We start from the raw sequence: 22,090 nt of genomic DNA on the forward strand, positions 1-22,090 counted from the left end.
GCATCTCCATGTATATCCACATACATGTAAAATACTATGACCATTCCTAGACACTCTACAATTGTCCTGGATTTTTCAAATCTCTATTTTTCCACTTGGCAAACTCCATTTGGGGTTGAAACTCAATATGCGAGCAAGGGGCCTAGGGGTCTACTTGTTCACAAAATTTGGATCCTATGTAATTTTCCACATGCAGATTTTTAGGGTTGTGTAGGAAAAGCTTCCCAAACAAACCACGTAGTCTGAGTGCCCCAAACACTCTCTACCATAGAAAGCTAGACCATACATAAGAGAACCCCCTAAAAATTGGATCTTTTGTCAACCTAGCCAGTAAACTGGATATTACTGAACTCTTTGCAAAGAGAAAAAACCCAGTTATGTCGGGTTTCATTCATTTACAGATGCATAGAAGAGCAGGGGTATTTGTTTAAAAAAATACTTAAAACAGAGAAAAGAGTTTGAATATGTACAACTGCAGACTTAGAGTCAAATATGAAAGTAAGACATGTGTAAATAAGAATCGAAAGACTGCAACTTATCAAAAAATAAAAAGGGAGAGGATTAATTTATGTACTAACTTCTAGCATTAATTTATGGACATGTGCACAACCAAAATATTACAAAGGAATATCTAGCATTAATTTATGTACTAACTTCTTATTTCATCTTCTTTATCAGAGTTTATAAACACCATATATGAGTGAACATCTCCAAATTAATCTGCACAATGCATATGTCCACAACAGAGTTTAATATGAGAAGAAGTTTTAATAATTGTGTAATGGAACCTAAATTTTTATAAAGGACATGCATAGTCTAGGTCTTGTACCAAGTATAACCTCGGATAGAGCCTATTGGAGGGTTGTGCTTCTTTCCTCTTACTTTCATTTGTCATTTTCTATTTTTCATTTCTCATGTCGATTCCCATCTTTCTTTTCTCTATCTCTTCATTCCCCTTTTTTGTGTAGACCTCAGTTTTCCCTACTTTGTTTTGTTTGGATGCATGTAGCCAACCTCATTAAGTTGGGATAAGATTGAGTTTGTTGTGCAACGGAACCTAAATTGCAGAGGAAGAATATGTGTTTTCTCATTAAATCTATACACAAGAAACAACAAAAACATAAACTGTTAAGAAACAAGTGATAAGAATCTGCTCACACTTTTTAAGATATTATGCAAGTGGAAAAAAACTTTAATTACAATTGAAATATTGAATACATGTATGTGCAAGTTCTGCCCCCACCAGCCTCCCCCACCCCAATCCAAAAAAAAAAAAAGGGTGCAAGTTGAGTATCCTTAAGGGACAACAACAGGAACAGAAGGGAAGCAAATGATGTCGGCTTAGCTATATGGGTTGTTATATGGGCCACGGACTATAATTATTTTTGGATTTTCTATTATAAAGGGCCAATATCTATACGCTCAAGTATGAGAGAATTAAGTTCTATACAAAATTGGGTGTTAGATTCAAATTTCTATAAGATTTAGGTTAGATTGGGTCCATATTGAGTTACTAATTTGGATTGTCTATGTTTTATTAAAAAACTGTTGAATCTGGTTTTAGAAACTCTAGAAGAGCTGTAGAATGCTTCTATTTCAGATTCCTTGGTTCTCAAGTTTAGGTATCTGGGAAAGTTTATAATTTGTAAGTTGGGTTAAGAATAGAAAGTTAAGGGGTTAGTTATTCTATAAATTAGTGGTTTGATATGCTATGTAATGCAACAATTTGATAAATGAAAAGTTTAGCTTCACCCCTTGTTTTCTTAATTTCAGAAAACAGAGGAAGGAGTGACAGTCGAGTTGGAAATTGCATTGACATAAAAAAGAAAATAAGAAAATATATAATTTCAAAATCTTAAAAAAAAAAAAACACTAATGGCAGATTTTCTATCCTTAGGTATTAAGATAAGGGAAAAAAATATCTCTACTTGGTGGTGTTTTCTATGCCCTCTTACAGGGCACTGTGAGATGACGCCTTTGCCCCTTCATCCATTGACCCAGACGCTTTTGTAGACCATACGACCAAGTAGCCCATAAGATATATATATATATTTTTTTAATCTGTATTTCTCCAGAAATACAAAATCATGGAAACTTATTAGTCATCTGGGTTGTTCTACCTAAAAAAATAGAAAAGAAATCATCTGGGTTGTTAATTCTGGGCCACTATAGAAAGAGTGGCACCTAGTCATCTTGGGGTTAACTCTGAGTTACTATAGACAAAGTGGCATCAATTAAAAAGAAGTTTGCATTGAACTACACTGTCTCCTACGTATTTATTCTCTTCTTTATCTTCAAAAGTGGCCTTATGATGATTTGGTCTCATATCCCTAATTTCCCACCACGCGATGGTTTCAGGGCTGACGCTTGAGAAACCACTCAACCGTGTATACCCATTACCCAGTTCACGATCAATAATAATACTCTTGAAAGCAAATTCTCACGTTTTCCATGTCTCATTCTATTTTACTTCTAGTCGGTGGGTGATATGATGGATTCTAGAACACCCCACTCAAATTATAGGAGCCTAATCAATCACTTGTCCTTTACCTTTTCATCCTTATGGTTTAAGTTTTCCTTCATCAAGATGTGAGAGGTTTCACAGTATTCTTAACGGTCTGAAATACTCTTCTGATAAGATGGATGAATAGAATCTCTATTCTCTTTTTTTTTATTTTTTTATGAAATAGAATCTCTATTCTCCACCAGTGAAAGAAAATAAATCTGAGTTACTTGGGACTAATTCCTTTTTATTAATCCTATTGGGGGCACTAAGAGCGGCAAGGGATGGAGTCCCAAAACAAGGAAGGGTGGCCAAGGGTAGGGAGTATGAGGGGGAGGGAATAATAGAACGTCAAGTGTCGACCGAGAAGAGAGAGTCAAACAAGCAACGTTTCTCTTGGACTTAATCAACGTAGTATTGCAACCATCACCACACCAAGAGGCACTTTCCAGTTGGGACCAAGTTTGTGGGTGAAAGAAATTCCCTCATCATGCCCATCGGTCTGTCTGATTGAACGGGTATTTTCAATTTTATATAATAGGAGATGGAAGTTTATAATGGTATAAGAATCCAATCAAAAGGTCTAAATCATGAGTGGTAAGGGGGTATTTGAAATTTTTTTTTTTTTTCTTGAAAGAGTTAAGAATATTCAGATAAATTAGATTAAGTATGTGATCAATGAGTCTCAAAAGTAGTAGAGATAATAAGTTGTTATTGCGAACAAGGAAGCAAGTGAGCTAAAATGTTTGCGGTTGTTGGACATTGCTATTCGATATGCATACATTGATTAAATTCCAGAAGAAGATCGAAGACAATCACTAACCGATTCAGCCTGATTCTAGCCAATTACTAATCGATTCAGCCCCATTCCGATGAGTAGATCGAAATCAATAGGAACTGATCCAGATCCCGATTCCGGGCTTTTGAACCTGATCTTGAAAGCAGTTGTTTCAACTTCTTCAACCGTGCAAATTCTAAAATAGAGAGCTAACCACCTTTTAAATGAATTAGCAACTTAGCATCGACATTGTCTCAATATGGAATAGACTTCAGTTTAAGTCACTAGGCTTAGCAAGTAGCCGCAGGAAACGAGCTCAATCTATCTATTTTTACAACCTCATATGCAAACATCTTTAGTGCTAGTGGCTAATGGTTCCTCTAATCCAAGGGTGGGTATTTCAACCCCCACTCCCCGGGAAAAAAAATTCAAGTGGTGTGTACAGAGCCAGGATTGAGATATCAGTATCGGCTCAGATTAGTCAATTTTACCTTTACCTTTCATTAAAATTCAAGTATTTTTTGATGATTTTACCCTTGACTTGTTACCGATACCCTATCCAGGATTGGCTGAGGATCAGTATTGGCCAGAACCGATACTAATCCAACCAGGCTGATCCAATGTCAATACCTCAATTCATGGTATAGAGGATCACAAACTCATCTCACAGGTACTCAATCCACAGTGAGTAATGATTAGCCAATTAGGAACAAGTTAAAATTCTAATATGGAGAAAGAATGCTGCCTGGCTGCGTAGTGTAGGCTAGTGCCTCCCAATGTCTATCTCTCTCCTCCCTCTTATGAAATGACATATCTACCCCATATTGTGGGAGGAGAGAGATAGACACGGAAGCACTAGCATATGCATGCAGCCGACAATCGTTCTTTTTCCATATAAAGTTTTGGGAAAAAGATTCCCACTAGGCTGAGTACAATCTGTGCTCAGATACAGGATCGTGCGAAATGACTACTCTAACCCCTTGAAATGAAAAAAATCCCAACCCATAGATACCCCTGTGCATGCTCTCATTGAGCTCGTGTTTGTACAAGAACCACGCAATTTGGCAACGATCTTCTACCTAAGGTTTTATAATTATGAATTGCCGCACAAGAAAAAAATCAATATCAAAATTGTAAGGTTTCTATAAACTAACACAAATATCTGCGACTTATTAGTAGATTGGATAGAGCTGAAACTTTGACCAACAATGTGAGTTTGGAGTTCATGGACGATTGGCCTGCTATGTGGCACATTATTAAGTGCTAAATTACTTCTTGTTTTTGCCTCATTTATCAAAGTTTAAAGTTTAGCCGTGTCAAACATACAACAAAAAATTGGCACATCAGGCGGGTTGCTGTCTTGCTGATTTATTTCCAATACATTTTTGGGTTGATGTTCTCCGTGCCACTATGCAGTCTACACCTAGACACATGGGCTGTCATTCAGGGGTTAGGATGGTCATTTTGGCCCCCTGACTGGAGACATCCCATAAAAGATTAAATTGAGAAACCGACGAAGTCCTCCAACAGTAGTAGACCTCATCCAATGCTTATCTCTTTGTCACTGGACCCTCCAGTCACTAGGACGCAGTAGTCCCTTTCAGGCATATCTAATGTTAGGACACGTTTGGTACCAAGCCTGATCAAGGTACGTTTTGTTGGCTGTATAACAAACATGGTCTTAAATGATTTTCTAGAAAAGACACCCGGTAGGTGACTATTAAGAAAGTTATTTCAATTAACAACTCTTATATGTTTCTAGAGAATCAAATGCAACAATCGTACTCTTCCATATACAAGACAATAATGGAGAAGAAAAAACCATATCACTACTCTCCATATGAATGAATAATACGCATGGGTTATTGGGTTTGGTGTGTTTGTTTTGTTGAGAAGGTGTTGGGTTGGGTGGGAATTATATATTTTTTGCTCAAAAATAAATGAAGGGAGAAGGTTGGTCATGCCGTCAGTTTTTGGTAAGTTAACGGTATATCAATCAGAGAGGTTGGACACAGGAAGGCAAGGGGATCTTTTCCAAAGAGGAGGAGAGAGGAAGACATATGTTGGGCACTCTGACGACGTATCCAACCTTTTTCCCATAAATAAATAAAGGGAAAAGGTTTCTCTCTCTCTCTCTCTCTCTCTCTCATCCCCTATTAAAATGACCCCTTTGCCCTTCTCATCCCACCTCCCCATTAGGCACAACCGCTATAGTTTACCTAGAGATGGCGGCTTACCCAACTCTCTATCATAAATAAATAAATAAAGGGAAAGAGAATGCTACCTAGTCATGTGCGGCACACAACCCCTTCACCTAAATACAGGGTCACACGAAATGACTGCCATGTCTTAAGAGATTTCCACCTTTCCAGACATGAGGGTCATTTCATGCGGTCTTGTGTCTGGGTACACGATTGCACACCACACACGATTAGATAAAGTTTTTCCTCCCATACGCCCAGACAGGGGGCCAAAATAACCTCCCCACTCCCTGAAATACCATTACGTGATCTCATTGGTTGCTGCATACGCGTGGTCCCTATTCTCCCCATAAAGAACGCTCTCCCGTAGATGAATTTTTATCCTCTCTAGTTATTGCATGGTGCAGTAATGCATCGTGCGACGACTATAAATGCCATGTGCACCATGTGGGGCCCGTTGTACCAAATGGCCTTTGTAGCATGGCACGATGCAGTACTGCATTGTGCAGTAAGCCAGTAACAAGAGGTGATAAAGAATCTCCTCCCATAGATATTAGGAAAAATATCACCTCAATTTGTCTGTCCGTCAATTTTCTCAATTCCCTCTAATAGAGGGAGGTGGATCCCACCTCGGGCAGTGTGTTTGGGCAGGGGATAAGGTGGTTATTTCTATCCCCTATAAAATGAAATTGAGGAAATTAAAGAGCAGACAAATTGAGGGGATAAAAATCCTAAATAATTTGAGAGTTGTGACTAGTGACCATCGTTAGTACTAGTTTTTTTTTTTTGGATACTACCATCACTAGTACTAGTCATTTTCAAGAGGAGAGACATGTGAGAGGTTAATTTCTTACATTGGGAACTGCACTCCAAGGAAAGGCTATTTCTTACATTGGGAACTGCAGTCCCACTCAACTTCTCTCTCTCTCTCTCTCATAGGGTTGTGATTCACTGTTGGTCTTTGTGGTCCAAAATCAGCTCCAAAATTCCATCAGATAGAAAATCCTCAGAGAGAGAGAGAGAGAGATCATTGCGAATTAAAAAGGTGCATAATCTGAGCTCCGAAGGGGAGGCAATCCATTGGGAATATCTAATATGATTAATTTAGTATTGCCATAAATGCTTATATATATATATATACCCAATGGATTGCCTCCCCTTCATATATATATATATATTTTATTTTTTTTTTTGTGTAGAAAAATGCTTATATATTTCTTGACTAACCCAAAAAGTTCACATATGATGCCTCCCACTAAGGTCGTAAGTATTATATATTTTTTTTGTTATTTTACTGAGAAAGAACACTAACCGGTATTGTATCTCAGCATATATTTACTCTAAACATAATGGTGTGTGAAATGATCGATGCATCTCTTGAAAAGCAAAAAAATCAGGGATATATCGATCATTTTGACTGTGTTTATATATAAATACACGTCAAGGCATAACACCGATTCACACTCCTTTTCCCTTTTTCAGAACAGCCATTGGTGTGAGATTACTCCCAGACTAGCATGTGTGAATAACCCTCTCCCATATTTGCATATTTGAACTCTGAAGTCTAAAACCTGCTTCCATTGTTAAAGCTTACACATGTTAAGCCGGATGGATTGGGTCATCCATTTGACCCGGCCCGTAACCACCATGGAATCTGACAAAGAGCAGAACAAGAGGAGCTGGACAACAGAAAGGCCGACCAGGTTCTTAAGCTGTACACAAGAGTTAACAAAATTTCTTGAAAAAGAGTTAAGAAGGAGAGAGAAAGAAAGAATCAACTTCGTAGAGGATGAAAGCCTGCAACTGCAACACAGTTTGGGATACCTCTCTTTCTCTCTTTCTCTCTCAATCTAATCTAATGGAAGCAGTAAACACACGTGTAAGCGTGTAGCCCTACGTGGGTTCTCATAATTAGTAAAGACGTGGGAGAAGAGATAGATAGAAAGAGAGAGAAATGTGGGGTCCACACTCTAAACACCAGAAAAGGTTGGCGAGATCAAAGATGGCGTACGCGGGCAACTGCCGTCAATGACTTAATGGGTGCTTTTATTGACTTTCTCTGGAGATTTGCTATTCTTCAGGTCTGAAAATCAATCCATACAAACAGCACGAGCTCGAGAAGGATTGGAGAGAGAGAGAGAGAGAGAGAGAGAGAGAGAGAAGGTAGAGGAGGAGCAGTGGAAAACAGAGCAAACAGGAATCCATCAATATTTTTTACTTGAAGAAGTTGTTGTTGCGACTTTTGTGAAAAGAAATTTGATAATTGTGAACAGTCATTTCTTTCCCTTTTGCTTCTTTTGAAGCTTGTAATCCACTGTTGCTTGCGGTTCTTTACTCCTCCCTTTTCCTCTCCCCTTTCATCCCATTCGGAGATCATGGCGATTTCAGGGTGAGCCACTGGAGTGATTATCTATAAGATCGACTCATTTTCACTTTCATAGTTCTGCTTTGGTGAGAGAGAGAGAGAGAGAGAGAGACAGACAGACAGACAGAGCGAGAGAGAGGGATGGGAACTTGTGTTTCAAGACCGGAGGGATGTGTGGGAATACCAAAGAAGTCTCAAAAGCGAAGAAGAAGGGCGAAATCGAAGCGAGTCTCGTCCCGGAAATCCAACGATTCTCTAGATAACATCGCTAAACCCGCCCCGCTCGATTGTGCTTACAGTAATCCTACTTTTCAAGGTTCTTTTCTTTGTCTTACCGCTCAATACGATTGCTTGATTTCTTCTCCTTTTTGTTTCTTTTTTCATTCTCTAATTTATTTTAATGTGGATTGGAATGACTTTGTGATAAGATCTGGTTCTTGCATAGTTGGCTTTTTATTTGCGGTTTTGATAATTAGAGAAAGAAAATAGGATTATGGGTTTAGCTGCTGCATTGTCTCCCAAACAGTTAATTTTTAGCTTGTGCAGTGTGCATGTGTCAGTGAAGGTCGTCTGTGCAAGTCCAAAGTTAGCTTTTGTGTAATTCTTCATTAGAAGTGGTCATTTCTTTTCCCCTTGAATATTGTATGTGGGGAGTCTTATCATGAATTTCACTTCGATGACTAGAATTATTGCAGAGATGGCAGAGAAGTGGGGGTCAGTTTTTTCTTCCTTAAGTCTTTGTATAGGTTATATTGTACATGTTATCCCAAAAATGTCACCTCGTAAATCTGGCTTTAGGTTATCAAATACGATTTGAATGTGGATCCATCAGAGAGTTTGAATTCACCTTTTCTAGAATGTTATTAAGGGAGACTTTGATTAGAAGGGTTGTGGATACTCAAATCAACACTAAATATGTCAGTGGATTGGTTGGTGGTGATGATTTTAGTATTGGTATTATTATTTTTTTGCGGGGATTATGTGTTTCTGTGGAATGTCTTGATGTTGTTGTTCACAAATAATTATTGGCATATGTTAAATTCTAAAGAGGAATTAAGAGAACTAGTGATGTTTGACAGCTTGACACACTATTTGATAACGGTAGCTAGAGGGATTACCTTGATCATGTTGAGTTTCTTTGGAAGTCGTAGAACAACATTATGAAACGATGAGCTAACTACTTTTAAAAGCTTGAAGACATTGACTGGCCTGTCCTCTAAATAAAAAACTTAGAGAAGCATAATATATAACTTTTTTAAACTTACAATTGTTCCTGTTTTCAATGCCAAAAAATAAAAAATGTTTAATCTCTCAAGCTGACGTTATGATCATCTCATAAGTATTTGTATCTTCAAAATTAGAGTAATAATTTGCATGTTTTTCTAGCTTAATTGTTTGGCAGTCACATCTTATTGGTTACTATTATTCTTACTGTTTTAAGCTTCCAAGACATTGCAAAGATGTTCTAAAGCAGTATATACTGTTAAAACTTAGAAAAATTTATTCGGAGGGATTATCATTGTATGAAAGATTATAGTTAAATTCAAACTGGCTGTTATATGATTTAATGTTTTCAATGGGCAGTCGTGATAAAGTTTAATACAGCCTTTTTCTTTTAAAATTTTTAATTTTTTTTTTTGTCATTTCATGGCTAATAAGTTGATACATGGTCAGTTGAAGTGTTAAATGGAGGTACTTCATCAAATCCATCCTGGGAGCCAAGGCTTTCCTTTTAAGGTTACTATATGGGACTTGGGGAAAGAAAGCACTGTTTTAACTTACCATCTTTTAATGATTTTCTAGCTCATAATAAAATAGTTATTATTGTTATAGCTTGTAACAACAGCAGTTTCTTGTTGTTAAAAATTATTCTCTGGGGTTTTGTTTGGTAATGCTTTCTTCTACAACAATCGAAAGAAATAATTGTAGCACCTCAATCCCACCCAGATAATCACTTAAGAAGAAAATTTAAATCCCACCAAAACCTAAAATCACTAGAAGGGATTTCCTCAATTTCACTTCTCCAAGAAGACAAAGCATTCAATGAATAAAAAACCATCTCTATCATTTTCATAGATGAGAAGGGGCCATCACCAAATTTCTTTGCACTATGCTCTCCAAATGATGCTACAAATGCAGAACTGAGTAGTTGGCATCTCCATGCAATATCGTCTCATGGCTCAAAATGAGCTACTTTCTGCCTTGTAAGAAATCCGTCACCTTTCTCAGAGTACCTAGGAAACACCAAACAAAGATATGAACTCTGTTTCATCAAGAATGAGCAGTGCACCAGAAGATGGTTCTCATTCTCATCATTTGGCACAAAAATATGCTCAAATTGGTTTCATCCTTGGCTTGCATGCAATGCATTTGAAATGCAGCTTATGTTTAATAGTTGCAATTTTTGTTGACAATTTGAAGTTCATCTCTGGCAGGAGTTGGGAGGGGTACAGAAATGCTTTCGTTCTGATGATCGATGTTGTTTATCTAGTCTAGCCAGAACAGTGACTGTTTGCTGCAACTATTCTGTGATTTAATTATTAATTATGATAAGGGTATTATTGTTATGGATCTCCAATGCAACTTTGAAGGGTGCTTATGTGATCTAGCTGCCTAGAAAATACAGGAAAATCATTCTTACTGTGATGCTTGTGATGAGGTACGCTAGGCTGAAATAATAAACACTAGCAAACCCATGAAAACCAGAATCTCATTGAACCAGGAAGCAATTAATATGGAAAAAAATAAACGTGATTAGAACTTGCAAATCACAAATCTGATCGGGGCTGAAACTAACATATGTTAGAGGTCCTAATGGGGTGAGTATGTGGTAAAAATATCAAAGCAAGGGGATGGTTGGATTAGGAGAAACACACATGGACAGAAAATAGTTAGGAAAACTAACATAACTCCCAATCCATCAGTGCGATGGTGCTCAAGTTTGGGTCATATGAAGTAGAAGGGTAGGGAATCACATATCCAAAATCCAGCCTAATTTGATGGTTAAATTCTCTGAAATCACACTGAAGTTTGAGACTTAGAAAAGGAAAACAATTCCTATCGCAAGATCTGTAACAGTATGTTAATCAATGGGAGATGAGAAAAACTATAAGAACAACATTAGAGGATTAGATAAAACACAAAAGAAGTTAGAAATGCCAAGAGAAGGCCACGTCTGCAGAACAGTAAAAGAAGAGGAAGAAAAGAAATGGGAAAAAAGAAGAAGAGAAGAAGGGGATATGACCAAAGTCTTCACCACTTATGGCTTGCGGGAAAGGCTTCACCACCAGTCTCAAACCAAGGATTCACCACCTTGGGTTGCCACTTGTTTCTCCACAAGGGCTGTGACTGATTCACCACAGTGCACACACTCACATAGAGCTGGTTTTTCAAAACATCAAATCTGTGGGCTAGTGTGCCTTTTGCTCTTTATTTATAATAACCAATGAATTGATTACACGAATAGAAACTCATCTTAGTACTTGACTGCCTAGCAAACACTAAAAAGGAATCCTTCTAGAAAGGATCCTTAGCCATTGCAAGAAAAATAGAAAGCAAATAAAGTAGAAACTAACATGGAATCCTTCTAGAGGATCCATTTCCTGCTACATGCAAAATAAAAAGTAACTAAATTAGAAACTTCTACTTAATATCTATCTTAGCCACTAAATAACTCGTGGCATGGAATTAGAAATTAAGAAAACAGAGACTAACTACTTGATCCCGTATAGGCCTTAAATCCTTAATATTTGGGCTTATAGAATGGGCCCATTACAATAGAAAATTCAAAATTACTTGGCCCATGACCCATATAGCCCATTGAGGACTTAAATTTAGGCCTAACTTATTGAACCACAGGTTCAACTTGACCCAAAAAACAGAACGAAACCCAAATCCGAAAAATCTTCTTCCAAGGGATGTGATCTCAACTCTCCCTGGAGTTTTGGTAAGTCGAGGGATCATTTGCATGGTGGTGCACGTCCAACTTCAGTCCATAAAAGTATTCTGGCCGTTCACGGTAGTTAGGAATGTGTTCCTTGGGATGTGGCTTCCTATCCTCAAAAAATTCGGTGGCATCATGAATTCAATGTTCTTTACTTCTGGATCAATCTCAGCTGTGAAGGGTGCATCCGTATGAGTCATTGGAACTGTTTCATCAACCTCCACTTCAACTATATTACCGAGTTCCTTAATCATGACCTCATCGTCCACTGTCTCAGCCTTGTTTGCTTCATTTTCTTCAATGTAGGCCTCTACAGTAGGAACAGCAAGCACTGTCTACTCCTTTTCATCACCAGTTGTTGAAATCTCTTTAACTTTACCCTCGACTTCAGATTCCTGTGCTTTGATTGGTGTTCTCCTGTCTTTTTGTGGTGGTATATAGTTGAGATCAGTAGGTAAAGTAGAGGCTAATTCTGGAATGCCCCAACTTTGCTGAATTCGAGCCAATCGTTTATCCGGTTGCCTCAACTCCCTAAGAAGTTGATTAAGAACATTTTTGTGTAGGCCATCTCACAGGGACTTAATTCACCATTGGCTATAGTTTTGATACCAATTGATTAGGTATGCTAGGCTGAAAACAAACAATAACAAACCCATAAAAATCACAATCACTATGTACCAGAAAACTATAAATATGACAGAAACTAAACGTAATTAGAACTTGCAAACCACAAATCTGATGAGGCTGAAACTAACATATGTTAGAGATCCTAATGGGTTGAGTATGTGGTAAAACTACCAAAGCAACATGATGGCTAGATTAGGAGAAATACACGTGGACAGAAAATAGAAAGTAAATGAAAACGGGAAATAGTAAGGAAAACTAACTCTCAATCCATCAGTGCAATGGTGTTCAAGTTTGAGTAGTATGGACTAGAAGGGGAAGGGAATCATATCCAAATCCAGCTTAATTTGATGGTTAAGTTCTCTGAAAACACAGGCTGAAGTTCCAGACTTAGAAAAGGAAAAAAACAACTATTGCAAGACCTGTAACAGTATGTTAATCAATTGAAGATGAGAGAAACTATAAGAATAACAATAGAGGATTAGATAAAACACAAAATAAGTTAGAAATCTCCCAAGAGAAGGCCACAGTAGAGAGAGAATATCTGCTGAAAATTCTGCAGAACAGTAAAAGATGAGGAAGAGAAGAAGGGGATATGTCCAAAGGATTATGCACCCATGGCCTGTGGGAAAGGCTTCACCACTAGTCCCAGACCAAGGATTTGCCACCTTGAGTTGCCACTTGCTTCACCACAAGGGCTGTGACCGATTCACCACAATGCACACTCACATAGAGCTGGTTTTTTAAAACATCAAATCTGTGGGCTAGTATGCCTTTTGTTCTTTATTTATAATAACTAATGAACTGATTACTAGTTGGCTGCGAAGCCAACACTAAATAGGAATCCTTTTAGACAATTCATTGCTATTACATGCAAAATAGAAAGTAACAAAATTAGAAACTTCTACTTAATATCTATCTTAACCTCTAGATAACTCATTACATGGGATTAGAAACTAGGAAAATAGAAACCGACTACATAATCCCATATAGGCCTTAAATCTAGGGCTGTAAACGGATCGGATTCGGCTCGGATAGTGCTATATCCGCATCCGCATCCGCATCCGATTAGCTATCGGACGGATTCGGATAGTGCTAAACAGATACAGACACGGATACGGATCGGATATTTTATCCGTTTACATGTAAATATAGCTTTTCGGATAGCTATAGCCTATCCGTATCCGCATCCGTTTAGCTTTCGGACGGATTCGGATAGTACTAAACGGATACGGACACGAATACGGAAACGGATTTCGGCTATTCGTTTACACCCCTGAGTTAAATCCCTAATATTTGGGCTTATAGAATGGGCCCGTTGCAATAGAAAACTCAACATTACTTAGCCCATGACCCATATAACCCAATGGGGACTTAAAATTGGGCCTAAGTTATTGAACTGTGGGTTCAACTTGACCCAAAATAACTGAACCAAACCAAAATCTGAAAATTCTTTTCCCAAGGGATGTGATCTACTTCGGGTTGCCATTATTGACCTTTCTATTTTTATCAAGGTTGAAAGGGTGGATGGAGGTATCTTGGAGGAACCTTTGTTGGGTAGTAAATTTGGCCTCAAGTGGAACTTTTTTATTTTGTAATGCTGTTTTGGACCTTAATGTCCTCCAGAGCTGAAGATACAAATGATTTGTCATGGAACACTGATGATGAAGAGGGGCAACAACTCTTCAGAGAGAAGAAGGCTTCTGATACAGATCTGCCTCAAGTTACATCAATAGGGAATGTGTTCCTTTTTCCCTCTTCCATCCAAGGTTGTGGACCTTGGGGCACACCGGGAAGCCTGATATTGTTCTTTCCTGGGTTTTTAGATGTCAATTTTCTTTGCTGAGGAGGTCTTTGGATTGAGAAGAAAATAAAAAATTATTCCATTTTACAAAAGATATGGGGTGTCCATTTACCTTTCTGTATTCCTCTCCTTGCAGTGCCTGAGTTTACTCTCTATTTTTTGGGTTTTTTTTTTTTTTGGGAGTGGGGGGGGGGGGGGGTGCACTCTATGTGATCATTTTGGGAGTCCCTATATGTTATGGTCAAACAGTATTTCTGTTTGCTGATCTGTTGGTTTGAAGTTTTTTATGAAGAGGAGTTGGAGATTCTTTTTCTTTTAATTGCATGTTTTGTGGTTAGGACATATTGTAGGCATAGTTCGAAATTTCGTCTCGTCTCGCCATTTCGGGCTGGTTGAAATTTCCGAAATTTTTGCGAAATATGGTATTTGTTCTGCTATATTTCGGCACTCCCATCTCGGTGGTTTTTTTGCCATATTAAGGCCCGATACTTCATGTACTCCCTTATTTAAGCTAAATAAACACATTTAAACCTTCATATTGCAAAAAAATGAACTCAAAGTGGTGTTTTGGGTTTGCACCCTTGATTGACAGTATACGGTTGGACCCTTATGTATAAATAGTTAAATATACATTGTTTAAGTACTAAAAGACAAAATAAGAAATTTAAACAAAGTAATGAAACAAATTTACGAAATTTCACGAAATATACCGAAATTTCATGAAATTTGAACATTTTTCATTTTGGAAGCCCATCTCGTCTTGGTAGTGTCGAGATTTCTGAAATATGCCAATATATCGGCAATATATCACGAAATTTTGAACCATGATTGTAGGTTAGCTGGCTAGACGCAACTAGGCTCCAAGATCTGTGTATGTAGCCCCAAACTTTTTCCACTGAAGATCATTATTAATGAAATTGTTAAGCAATCAGGGAGTTGAAAGTGCATCACGTAAGATCTCTCGAAATGAAGTTTCAGCCTTTATGTATATAAACCTAACAAGTAAACTGCAGTGCTTGAGGGATATGATTTCACTTGCAGTCTAGTTTTGCTCAATCTTGAAATGTTAATGATTTTCTTTTTATTTGTTTAAATATTCTTACTTTTATACTCCCACTTATAATTTTACAATTGTGCAAGTCATGGGGGAAAATGATTGTTCTTTGAATCCATTGTTAACATTGCTGTTTGTGATTAATGTTTTACTCCATATTATATCATCTGTTGATATCAATAACAAGATGCTTTTGTCCCACTTAACCCAACCAAAAAAGAAAAAAGAAGAAATTGATATAGTAATTTGTTTCTTGTTCAACTTCTTTTTAGTTCCAATCAATGTTTGAAATCTCAGCAAAAGTTTGTCGAAATTACCGAAATATTTTGATTTTGCAACAAACATAATTGAAATTGCTGTCAAACTTTTGCCAAAATATAAGGCAATGTTTGAAATTCCGCCGGAATATTTCGGTTTCGGCAGGGGGCAGAATGGCCTAAAAAAACTAAAATTTTGAACAATATCATCTCTTTTTGTTGATTTTTGCTGCTGACCTGGTTTCTGTTGCAATGTGATGACATCAGCTGGGAACATTGAGGAGGCGTGGTTTGATTCTGTTGCAATATTCGAGTCGGACTGCGATGACGATTTCCAAAGTGTTCCTGATGGTATGCCTGTGAAGCTCACTAAGCATAAGAATCCCTTTTACATTCTGTTTAGTTGAAGTGAGGGAATGTTGTACTGCTTCTTTTGAATAGTAACTTCACACATTTTCGGTTGTGAAAGATCTTAAAATGTTTTTCATCTATTCGTTGAACTCTCTAAAATTATCTGTTGAAAAGCCCAATTCAACCGGAACATGGAAAATGAAAGGCAAAAGTTCCAATTTTCTTTTACTTCACATTGCCCTTTTGATGGTAGATGGAAAGTGATGGAAAATGCTTACTTTTATTCTATCCCTTTCCTTCTTGTCTTCAACACTCTTACTTTCCCTTACTCTGACCGTTTAGCCTTAACTTTTGTTCATTACTTTTTGTTGAATTGTGAATGATTTGTTTACCTTATGCAGATGCTTCGTCTTTAAATGGTTCTGAGAGTGCATCCATCTCTAGTATTCCATCTCTGAGAGATACAGCTCACGAAGACTGTAATGGCAGTCATCCAAGTGTTTCTTCAACTGTCCAGAAGCAGAAGCCAGCTGAATCATCAATCGGAAATTCAGCATGCAATTCTGTCGGTGAAGTTGCAAAAAATGCAAGTCCTCGGGTCATGCATTCCGATGATGCTGACTCTCAAATGAAATCTGATGGCCCTTTACATGGAGGGCAGCCTCCTGTTTCCCATGATGAAATCTCTAGCTTCTCTGGGGATGATTCTGCTGGCAGGGAGGGAGGAGTACTGGACTATTGTGGAATTCTTCCAAACACTTGCTTGCCTTGTCTTGCTTCTACTGTCCCCTCAATTGAAAAGAGAAGATCCTTGAGCCCTGGTCCACCTAGTACAAGAAAAAAGGCCTCTTTGAAACTTTCCTTCAAATGGAAGGACGGACATCCCAATCCTGCATTACGTAAGTGTTCATTGTCATTTTGAAATTTGGTTGTTCAGTCAAACATAAATCTGTCCTGTTGCACTCAGATTATTTGATATGGCTGTTAACACTGCTTGCTACTGAAATTCAGGATATGAGCATTCATCTTGTTTTGACTGCTAAATTATCGTTTGTTATGTATAAAAGGTTATGGATAATAACCATGTGTTGTTATTATCCATCTTTTAGGTTATGCATATAAGATTTCACCTGAATCATTCCGATAATTTGTGGGCCTTGATTTTTAGTAGTTGTGATATGTTGGTAGGCCTTGTAGCAGGCTGGATTAACATACAAACTTTTATTGGAGGTGACTCAAATATGTTCTTCTCTGTTTCTTTTTCAGTTTCCTCAAAGATGCTTTTGCAAAGACCTATAGCAGGTTCCCAGGTTCCATTCTGCCCAGTAGGGAAGAAAATGTTGGATTGTTGGTCACATGTGGACCCTTGTACTTTCAAAGTCCGAGGAGAGAACTACTTTAAGTAAGGGAACAGTTTTCTGTTGGTTATGTTTTCTATCCCTGTTATCAAACAAATTTGTAGCATGGAGTTGTGTTATGAAGAAACATACTTGCATTTTCTACATGTAGCTTTTCTTTTAGTGTCTGAACTCCTGTCAACTCTTTTCTTATTTTATCATCAATACAATACCTGTGGCAGGGATAAAAAGAAGGAATTGGCTCCAAATTATGCTGCCTATTATCCGTTTGGTGTTGATGTATTCTTGTCGCCGAGGAAAGTTGATCATATCGCTCGGTTTGTGGAACTCCCTACTATAAATTCATCTGGAAAATTACCACCAATTCTTGTGGTAAATATTCAGGTATTCTTGTCATCAACTTCCAGTGCTTTTTTACTCTTCATCAGTTATCTATGTTTGTTTCACTTGAACACATTAACCTTTTATATTCTTGGGAAATATTGTCATTTGGCATTGTTAAACAAAAATTGCATTATCCACAAAGAGACTATCTCTGAATATTTCTAATGCTAACACGCTATTGTGGTTTCTGTAGATTCCATTATATCCTGCTACAATCTTTCAAGGTGAGACTGATGGCGAAGGGATGAGCTTTGTTTTGTACTTCAGGCTTTCTGATAGCTATGCTAAAGAACTTCCTCCTCAGTTCCAAGAAAATATCAGAGTAAGGCAAAAAAATTAGAATTCAATTTTATGTATGGCAAGATACTTCTCATTTTATCATGTTGGTTTTAATGAACAAATATTACCTAGTTTTTAAAGTACATTTGTTTGGAATGTTATTTGCAAGTATTCCCTGTTGTTGTTTGTGCAAGATGTTTGATATTTATTTGTTTATTACATCGGAAAAGGGTATTCTATATTTCGTTTTATTAATCTTTCTCTTATTTGCAATTCATTTATTGGTTTATGTCAATGTTTCTTTTTGGAGCAGAGGATAATTGAGAAGGAAGTAGAAAAGGTCAAAGGTTTCCCTGTAGATACCATTGTTCCCTTCAGGGAAAGGTTAAAGATCTTGGGTCGTTTGGTAAACGTGGAGGATCTTCATTTAAGTGCAGCTGAGAGGAAACTCATGCATGCTTACAATGAAAAACCTGTTCTTACACGTCCTCAACATGAATTTTACTTGGTAAGCTTGTGTTTTCTTGGTCAGATTGGTTTACTGTGATTTGCAGAGTTGCATTTTTGTTATTTATGACTACTCTGATCCTAAAGTATGTCATCACCTCCTCTTTTCCCCTTTGTTGGACATGGTTTAATTATGTTGAGTTGAATCTCTCTTCCTTGTCCTTTCCCTTGTAAGAGTAACTTATAATTGCTAACTTGGATTGTTGCTATTCTTGACCCTTGCAAAAGATAGATTGACAGTGTGAGATGACAAACACAATTGGTCTAAAACATGGACTGAAATGTTCCCCCCCCCCCCCCCTATATTAATGCCTTTAGGACTATAATTCCACTCAAGTTATCAATGGTGAATATTCAAAATAATTTTGTATATCTTTTTGCCTCAGGATGAATATATCCTCTAAACCTTTGTTTTATAATGAAGAGGCAGTTCAGGGATGTAAGGAATTCTAGAACAAGTTTTTTGTTTATTACATCCAGATTGGTATGAACAGATTCTTCTTACATTCATACCATGACAAGATCAATTGACCTGCCCCTTGTCCTTGGGTTAACACCTCCCCCACCCCCCTCCGCACAGGGTTATCTTGTCATTGTCGAAGCTACTTCTGATTGTTGTTCTAAACAGCCCATATAGTGACATTGATGAAATTCATAGTGACTCAGGATGGACTAGACTTCCTGTTCCATGGGAATAAAATAAAATTTTCTAAATCTAAGTGCTTGGCACAGTTGAGAAAACCTGAAGTTACTGGGAAAAACTGTGGTTATTAGCATGTAAAATTGTTATCTGATTTGAATCCTGTGGTTATTGGACTGCCTTATTTGAATTATTTGTTGATTTATTCTGTTCTGGACCTGTTCAGGAATATTGGAGTGGAAATTGTGTTGTCATTCACATTTGCTTAAATTGTGGTACCTTTTATTCTATTTTGCACTGAATTGATCACCTATCAGTATTAGCCAAAAAAAACCTCATTCATTAGAGACATTCTGGCTAATGTTTCTACCCCCCAAAAAAAGTGGCTAATGTAGCCAACCTACAGTTTGGATCCCACCTCCATTTTTGATGCAGAACTCAATTATCTGATAGCTACCTTGGCATGTGCTTGCTTTCTATTTATCCATCTCAACTTCAAATAGGGATCTGATTGTGAATCATGGAGCAATTTTTGAATAAAATTGAATATATTTGCATCCAACATTTTCCCTTCTTCTCATCTCACCCCAACCCCCCCCGCCCCTTAAAAAAAAAAAAAAAAAAAAAAAAAAACACATTTCTTCAAAAGAAGTACTGAACATAGAAGGACTCTAGAAAATACTACTTGCTGTTATCACGTATTCCTCACAGCCATGACTCCCTGAAATCTTTTACAGGGAGAAAACTACTTGGAGATTGATTTGGATATGCACAGATTCAGTTACATCTCTAGGAAAGGTTTTGAAGCATTCCTAGACAGACTGAAACTGTGTATATTGGATTTTGGCCTTACAATTCAGGTAAGGTTTTCCATTCAGATTCAAAACAAGGTTAAATTGGTTCTGAATTTATAATCTGTTATTCATCAATGCTTCGTGTTACATTTTTGTACTGGCACAGGGAAACAAGGCTGAAGAGTTGCCAGAGCAGATCTTGTGTTGTGTCAGGTTGAATGGTATTGACTACACAAATTACCAGCAACTGGGGTTGAGTTAAGAACCCCTTTCACCAAAATAACTGCTGAGTTGATGTAACAATTTTCACTTCATAAAAATGCTGGTCAAGCTGTTTTCTACAGAAGAAGCCCTAAGAAGCATATTCTTTTTCTGCATTTCTTGTGTATTTATTATTCACCTGGGAAGTTTGGAAAAAGAGATAAGTTGAGCAAAAGGATTTCTCATAGTGGCACAGCGATCTATTCCTGGCATCTCTGCTTTTTTGACTCATCCATGTGGAGATTATTGAAACAATTGGAAATTCAGAAAATGGAAGAGCAAAGGGGGAAGAAAAAAAAGGAGGTTAAACGAGAGTTCGAGTATTTTTTTTTTTTGAATACAAAAGGAAATGTTTACTCTCTTTGTTTTTCGAAGAGCCATTCCTTTAACCTTTTAGTTAGTCAGCAACCTAATAAAAAGGAATGGTAGCCTAAGTTGCTCACTCAGTTTGTATTTAAGAATCCAAAAAGCCGAGAATTGCAATTGACTTTCCTTGTTTGAATAACACGGCCGGAGTCTCCTCAACTTGCTCTCTTTAATCACTTCTCTTCCACTAAAATACCTCTTGTAGAAATTCTTGTTTCTTCATCCTCTTTAAATGCTTTGTTAAACCTATGAGAAATCCTTGAACTATTAAGGCAAAAGTTTCCTAATTAAATGGGCATATCTAGAGACGTTCTATATGTGTACCCTTTATTTTCCATATGGAGAAATGATATAACAATCCTCACCATTGAACATTAAGTAATGATGTGAATAGGGTATTCGTCAAATTTCGTTCTTGAATTCAATCATAATTTCATCCCATCTTAAGGCATACCCTTCCGTGTGTATGTTCATGCAATACTCGTAGTCCCTAACATCCTTCTGAATTCGTCTAATGCTTTGTTTTGTTATTTGGCTAACTTGGCTTGGGCTGAAACTTGACACTTGATTAGGAGGACCTTAGGGTCTACCTCTGTTCATAAAATTTATCATCATCTGACCTGTCATGTGGTAGGACAAGGTGCACGTCTATTTATTCTTTCCAAGACTCCCTGTGTAGGAGTTCCTATGCCCAACCTTAAAATCCTATGGATGTTGCTAGAGATTAAACCCTCAGGTGTATTCATTTATCAATCTTTATGAAAGATTAGGGTGCCTGAAGTAAAAGAAGATTTAAGGAGGAAGAAAGTAGGCAAGACATCGAGTTTAGATGGGTCCCTAATAGAATTGTGGAAGAGCTTAGGGGATCCATGATTTATCTTGGCTAACCAAGTTGTTTAATAAGATTATGAGCATAAGAAAAATACTAGGTGAATAGAGGAGAAGCATTACGATTTCGATTTAGAAAAAAGAAAGATGATATTCAAAGTTGCAATAACTAGGAGACATGAAGCTAATGAGTCATACTACGAAATTATGGGAAAGAGTTCTTAAAACTTGCTTTAGACAAGAAACTACTATTGCGGATAACCGATTTGATTTTATACTGGGAAGATCTATGATAAAAAAAAATGTTTACTTAGAAGACTCATAGAAAGAATTAGAGATTGTAAAAAGGATTTTCATATAAATATTAAATAGTCATTCTGATCATTTAGATCATAGCCCGCTAGGGTGCGACCTATTACTCTTATATGGATTTGGGTCATTTCAAAGGGAATACTACAAAAGCATTTGAACTGTTACGAGTCCATCGAAGATGAAGAAAAGCGATTAAATATTTTGCAGATTTTACCAGTGTTTCCAGTTTATATTATTATCCATTAATCAGTTTTTTCTTTGTTGTTCTCTACCTCCCCTGCATCAGATTGGTTTTTCACTAGAAATAATAAGGTGGTATAGTCAACACTAAAGGTGCAGGCTTCCATTACATGTCAACTGATTCAGAAAGATATGTCAAGGAACTGGATTCCTAAAGCCCTTCAGTACCTCCAATCCTCTCTATTCCCATTGAATTCTGAATCATTAATTGACTGGACCATTTCTCAACTCCATTGCCCAA

General features: G+C 37.3%; 1 protein-coding gene across 1 annotated transcript; it reads left to right on the forward strand.

The window, feature by feature from the left end:
• The first annotated feature begins 7,974 nt into the window (after positions 1 to 7,974).
• LOC122656506 lies at positions 7,975 to 20,388 on the forward strand. The gene is made up of 9 exons (XM_043851053.1): positions 7,975 to 8,163; positions 15,797 to 15,880; positions 16,282 to 16,779; positions 17,147 to 17,282; positions 17,460 to 17,622; positions 17,816 to 17,944; positions 18,215 to 18,409; positions 19,786 to 19,908; positions 20,009 to 20,388. The coding sequence occupies exons 1-9, from the start codon at positions 7,989 to 7,991 to the stop codon at positions 20,102 to 20,104; spliced, it is 1,599 nt and encodes a 532-aa protein (XP_043706988.1). The 5' UTR covers positions 7,975 to 7,988; the 3' UTR covers positions 20,105 to 20,388.
• The last annotated feature ends 1,702 nt before the right edge of the window (positions 20,389 to 22,090 follow it).

Source organism: Telopea speciosissima, chromosome 3, assembly GCF_018873765.1.
Source record: "Telopea speciosissima isolate NSW1024214 ecotype Mountain lineage chromosome 3, Tspe_v1, whole genome shotgun sequence".
NCBI classification, from domain to species: Eukaryota; Viridiplantae; Streptophyta; class Magnoliopsida; order Proteales; family Proteaceae; genus Telopea; species Telopea speciosissima.